The sequence below is a fragment of the Zeus faber genome (assembly GCF_960531495.2).
Source record: "Zeus faber genome assembly, chromosome: 17".
Taxonomy (NCBI): domain Eukaryota; kingdom Metazoa; phylum Chordata; class Actinopteri; order Zeiformes; family Zeidae; genus Zeus; species Zeus faber.
The window spans coordinates 24,624,191-24,630,555 of NC_137204.1; the positions used below are offsets into that span (position 1 = coordinate 24,624,191).

Here is a 6,365-nt window from a genome sequence, read left to right on the forward strand (position 1 = left end):
CGCAGCCAATCACAGCAAGCGTTCTTCGATTTTACCGCGACGTGTGATTGGCTCACTGCCGCAGCAGCTACAACAGTCTGTGATGATAGGTTCACAGTTTTTCAAGTCTGTCTTAAAACAACAGTAATGTGTCCATATGAACAAATACCTAGTACCTCCTTTACTGGCTCTTTGTTTAAAATGAAACCGCCCAAATACTTAATTGTACATTTATTTAATAAATATAATAATAATAATAATAATTTGAACACTTTCAAAATGTATTGGTGTAAAAAATCAATTGGATGGGGAGGAGTGGTGGCATTTTTACGCAACTGAATGCTTCCATTCACATGATGGGTATAGTAGGAAAAAAAGGTATTGCAAGAAGTACTGTATTGGTATCTCTGAGGTACTGGTATCTCAATTGTTTTTAAACTATACCCAGTCATAATACTTGCCCTCACTAATTAATAAAATGCATAATTTATATGCATGTTGCACTCTACACAAACATTGCTGCCTTGCCATAAAGTTTGAAGCCCCGTCCTAACCCGCTTTTATTTTTATTCTTATTTTTTTTTCTCTCTCTCCTCTTCCAGGCGGCTAACCCTACACGCAACGTGCAGCGCAAAAAAGCTGTTACGGTTGCGACGGTGCCCCTTCCAGAGACTGTGAAACCCGTGCAGGTTCAACCCACGGTGAGAGAAGCTCATATTGTAAAAGTCTGGCTTTATTTGTTTATATATATATTTTAATTAATTAATTTATTTATTTTTAATTATTTTTTCCCCCCTTCCTTGTGGTAGGTTCCTGAGCGCAAGGCTCTGTCTCCGATGGAGACCCACGGGTGTGAGTCGTCCAACCTCTGCCAGGCCTTCTCCGACGTCCTGCTCGACATCAAGGACGTGGACGCCGATGACTGCGACAACTCTGTGCTCTGCAGTGAATATGTGAAGGAAATCTACAAGTACATGCGGCACCTTGAGGTAGTTTTACCCCCACCCCCAAATTGGTGATATTTCATAATCCACGCCTTCCGTTAACCCCAACTATCTCCCCATAACCTCCATATCACCCCACAGACTGCTCAGGCCATCAGGCCCAGCTTCCTGCAGGGACAGGAAGTGACTGGGAAAATGCGCGCTCTCCTGGTGAACTGGCTGGCGGAGGTGACGATGAGTTTTCAACTCCTCAAGGAAACCATGTTCATGGCGGTGGCCGTGATCGACCGCTTCCTTCAGGTGACGCCTTGAATACGCCTTGTACACGACACAATAGCGAAACATGGATTTATTTTGTTTGTACCAAAACAAAAAAAAAACGTTCCTCCCTTTGCACAGGACCAGCCGGTTACCAAGACCAAGCTGCAGCTGGTCGGCGTCACCGCCCTGTTCCTCGCCGCCAAGTACGAGGAGATTCACCCTCCGGCGATCGACGACTTCGTCTACGTGACGGACTTCACCTACACCATCGCCGAGATCAGGGAGATGGAGCGGCGGATCCTGACGGTGCTCGGCTTCTCGCTGGGTCGTCCTCTGCCCATACAGTTCCTCAGGAGGGCTTCCAAGATCGCCGAGGTTCGCAGTTCGCGGCCGTTCCTTTTTTTTTTTTTTTTTTTTTTTTTTTTTTTTTTTTTTTTGTGAAATCGTCAAATTCCGTTCGCTGATTTCCTTCCAAGTTTGAGGGGGACTTTAAATCAGTGTTTTTGATTAGAGAAAATGCAAATCTGTTTATTCCACCAGGTACATTTACATATTGTAGGAATTTGTTCTGGTGAGGTTTGGTGTGTCTCATTACAGACTATTGGAGTAAAAGCTGAACGGTTTGAGGGGGGGGGAAATTGACAGTAAAAAATTATAATTTAAAACAATTTGTGAACTATGGCCCCAGAAAGTGTGTGCTTTCCTGCACATAAAAAGCTCTTCTACCATAGGATACATTTCAAGATTCAAGAGGTTTATTCGTCACATACATATACTGTACATACTTTCATACATATATGCAGTGAAATGTCAATGCAACGCACCCGGTGATTACACACAATATGTTCTAGACTGGACACAGTAGCTACCTAAGAATTTCTACTTGACCAACTAACTGATTCCTTAAACGTAATGCAGTAAGTCGAATACTATAAAATAAAAAAAAAAATAAATAAATAATAAAAAAAAAAAATATATAGATAGATAGATAGATAGATAGATAGAATAAAATAAGAACTCAAGGGTAATACAGGGTGGGGGTACAAAATAGATACAGGGAATAGGTTTATGTATATGGGATAGACTTATGTATATGGGATAGGCTGTTTATGTATATACAGATATGTGCATTCAGGTGACGTGTGACTAAAGTGAAGTAGTGTTTGTGAGATATACAGCACAGTATACAAGGTACGGCACAGCAATCCAGTAACACCGAACAACCAACAGAACAGTGACACAGTATGCGGTACAGTCTGCTACATACAGTACAGTGAAGTAGTGGAGCCTATGTTTGTGTCTCAGTGAGGACCCCTGGTGAGGTCAGCGTTGACAGTTCTAATGGCTTGCGGGAAGAAACTCTGTCTCAGTCTCTCTGTTCTCGCTGTGTGACTGCGGAGGCGCTTACCCGACTGCAGCAGCTGGAACAGTCCGTTGTTGGGGTGATGAGGATCCTTCATGATCCTGCGGGCTCTGCTACTACACCTCCTGGTGTATATTTGTATATTTTTATATATGTATATTTAGTGTTGTTTTTTTTTTTAATGCCACTTAAGAAGTTAGAAAATGACAATCACTGAACCACAGTTACTTGTATAACATCTGATGTCTTACTGAACTTTCATGATCGTGACCTTTCCCCATCCTGTCAATTTAACAAATTCTTAGTTTATAATCTTGTAGTTCAGTATCTAAAGCTGGAACGCGTCCGTTCTCTGCAGGTCACAGCGGAGCAGCACACAGTAGCCAAGTACCTCCTGGAGCTCTGCATGGTGGACTACGACATGGCCCACCTGCCTCCCTCGCAGGTGGCGAGCGCGGCGCTGGCCCTCGTGCTGAAGATCTTCGGGTGCAGCGACTGGGTACGATGTGTGTTTATTTAGTTTACACTTAAGTTTTGCACATGCAATGTTGCGGTAACAAAGTACTTCAGAATATTATATTTTGAAGACTTGTACTACACCACGTTTCAAAGCAAGTATCTATACTTTTTTATTTTTAATTTTTTTTTACTAAATTTCTAACAGTCATGTTAAATTAGATTGTTTTGTTTATTTAAAAAAAAAAAAAAAGGTTGCATTCGTTGGCTTGCCGATTGGCAATCGGATCATATACCGACGATTGAAGGAAGATCGACTGCTGTTCCCCCCCCTAAGAGGTTATAATAGTCTCTGGAATCTGCCTCCTACTGTGCATTTAGAGATGTTTGTGGTGGAGCGGCATGTCCCGCTGAGCCCCCTTAGTCAGCACGAATGACGAGGGGAATTTTAAATCCTTAATTACAAAGCAGTTTGGCTTCCCCCTTTTCCCAGGATTTGACACCCGGCAGCTCCCCGTTTGCTCTCCAGATCTCTGCCCTGCGCTCCATAAGAGTAGTTAACGTGGTGGGTGTGATTTGTATTGCGGCGATAATGAGGTTGAACGGAACGTGATGCCGCGATTTTGTCGTCCCAAACAGACTTTTAAAAAGGGGAGCTGTTGTTTGAATAGAGGCGATGTTTTTATTTTTTTGTTTTTTATTTATATATATATAAAATGTTCACACTTTTATAAATGTTTATTCACGTAACTTTAACCGTATTCTTGCAGAAAGGTTCAAGTACTTCAAAGCTGCCGAGCCCTGCTCAAGACGATTGTTTCGAAAGCGTTAATCACAATTCAATTCAAACGCCAAGTTCAAATGCCAAACAGAAAAAATTATTTAATCAAAAACAAATCTACTCAGAATGTTACGGTAATGAAATATAACCGTAGGAATGTTTCTTCACCCATAAATAGTTCACAATGATTACATTTGGATAACTAACTTTATGACTTGCATCCAAAACCCGTAACGTGTGCACCCGCACATGGGCAGATAATGAGTGCTCTGCACGTCCTTCACTGGCACATCCTTTACGTGGCTTGCAGATGGGCTGTGTTCTCCTCACCTTTCGACATCTGGGTAAAACCCACAATATTCTCCAGTGCGAGATGTAACATTTTTCTTTTGACACTGAGCCTAAGTCGCCCATGCTGCCATTTCACTGCCGTGCTGTGATTGACTCCACCAACACCACCCCCCCCGCCCGTCGGGTCGGTGACCTCGAGTGGCGCAAATTGGATGATATGGAAAATAGGAACCGTCACCCAGACCATAATTTTATATCAAAAGCAAGAGGAACCGATACCAATGTTTTTCCTCTAACTTTTAACTATGGCACAGCTTATATTTTGTAAATCATACAGGATCTGCAGGAACAAAGGTACATTGGCACTTTCTGAAGTATTGGCGTTGTATCAGGACACTGGGTCTGAAAGTAGTTTTAATACTTCAAGTACATTGAAGAGCTGAAGTGGAAAAATTCCCTTGTTTTGTTTTTCCTCCCACCGTGCACTGATCAGCTGACCCCACTCATCAGCGGGAACTTTTGGTTTGACGGTAATCGGCGAACACAAATGGTTGACTCAAAATCCTGGAGTGGAATTTTACTTTTTGAACCCGGTTTCCTTCCCCACCCCTTCTGTTTTTACGAGACAGTCGAAATGTCAACGTGGTCGTTTTCACTCGAGTGACTTCCCGTCAGTATTAATACTTAGATGCTGCTACTTGCGGCCTATCTCCAGTGTTTTTTATTTTTTATTTTTAAATAAATAAATTTTATATAATAATAAATGTTATTTATTTATTTATTTTTTATTATTTTTATAATCTTATCTATGTACCTGTCCGGACACTAACACAGGAGACATGATGTTTCACTGGTGCCTGTTTTGATCCTTGACCCTCCCGTCCTCAGGATAAAACTCTGTCTCACTACATGGACTACACGGAGGAGGCTCTGCTCCCCGTGATGCAGCACATCGCAGGGAACGTCGTCACCATCGACGAGGGGCAGACCAAGCTCACGGTGAGGTTTTTTTTTTTTTTTTTTTTAAACTTCAAGTCCTACCACTTTGCTTGACCATTATATAAAAATAATAATAATAATAATTAAAAAAAAAAAAGGTAAAGTGTTGCCGCTAATGTGTTTGGGGGGGCCCCTTCATAAATGCGGAGAGAGCCAGGACGGTGCAGCTCCCGTTTCATCCCTCTCTGCTCTCTCCGCAGGCCATCAAGAAAAAATACTCGTCCCGCAGGATGATGGAGATCGCCAACATCCCTCAGCTCAAATCGGCGTACATCAAAAACCTTGCAGCCGTGCTGAAAAGCCAGTAGCACGCTTTTAAGTGTAATTGTACAGATCCATTTGTGTGTTTTTCTATTTTACTTTTTTAAAATATTTTTAAACGTCTCTCAATGTGCAGTTCCAGTGAAATTATGTTTTCGCCTCGGTCGCGTCCCCCTTCAACAACTAGAGGGCGCCGCAGGACTGACGACTGAGTTGACTTCTGACTCGCCCGGTGCTTGTGTTTGCAGATATTTCACAGATTTTTATTATTAATTTTTTTTTTTTTTTAGGGACAAACTATCTGTCGAATATTAAAAGACTTTTAAGAACCCGGCGCGGCACTTGTTTGTCCTCTCTCTGCGCCGACGCCGCACGGTAAGGTGGCCTCACTTTGAGCGGCTCTGACGTAAAAAAAAAATCTAAAAAGGGTCAAAAAATATATAAATATCACATTTAGTGAAATGACTGCGTTGTCACTTCTCATGGCTGCAGGCTCGGTGGCTGCAGACGGGTTATTCAAGCGACGCGCACGTCCCTCGGCCTTCAGCCGCACACTGCCGCGAACCACCTTCTGCGGGATACACTTTGAATCCGGAGCGGGGCGAAATTGCACGGCGAGAACCGCAGAAGACGCGGCGCATCGACGGGCAATTTTAATTCTTATCTGGGTGTGGGTTTCGGTACTTCAGAAGCGAGCCAGGCCAAAAGAAAAACAGCGAAATAAAGGAAATATCCCTTTTTATTTTTAATTTAATTTTATTTTATTTTTTGGTGTCGAGGAATCGCTGACCTCGACCGTTTCGATTCCAACGCGCTTCCACGGGACGTCTCGACCTGACGCGACCGCCGCCGGCGAGCAAGCCGCGCTCGCCGAGGGGGACGCGTCCGCCGAGAGGGCGGGCGAGCCGCGGGGCCCGGCGCGTTTCTGACGTGCGCGCCTCGAGCCGGCAGCGGGAGGTATCCGTGTCCGAAGACGGACGCCATTTGCGGCCTTTAATTCTCTCGCCTCCGACTGAAACCAAATCTCCCA

The 6,365-nt window shown here is 43.5% G+C and overlaps 1 protein-coding gene across 1 annotated transcript in view; it reads left to right on the forward strand.

The window, feature by feature from the left end:
- Positions 1-5,577, forward strand: part of ccnb1 (cyclin B1) — a 6,396-nt gene extending 819 nt beyond the window's left edge. The window contains exons 3-9 of the mRNA XM_080018208.1: positions 582-680; positions 789-968; positions 1,065-1,223; positions 1,323-1,559; positions 2,906-3,046; positions 4,964-5,074; positions 5,275-5,577. Coding sequence (XP_079874334.1) covers positions 582-680; positions 789-968; positions 1,065-1,223; positions 1,323-1,559; positions 2,906-3,046; positions 4,964-5,074; positions 5,275-5,382 — 1,035 coding nt within the window. The 3' untranslated portion in view covers positions 5,383-5,577. The remainder of the gene's footprint in view (positions 1-581; positions 681-788; positions 969-1,064; positions 1,224-1,322; positions 1,560-2,905; positions 3,047-4,963; positions 5,075-5,274) is intronic.
- The last annotated feature ends 788 nt before the right edge of the window (positions 5,578-6,365 follow it).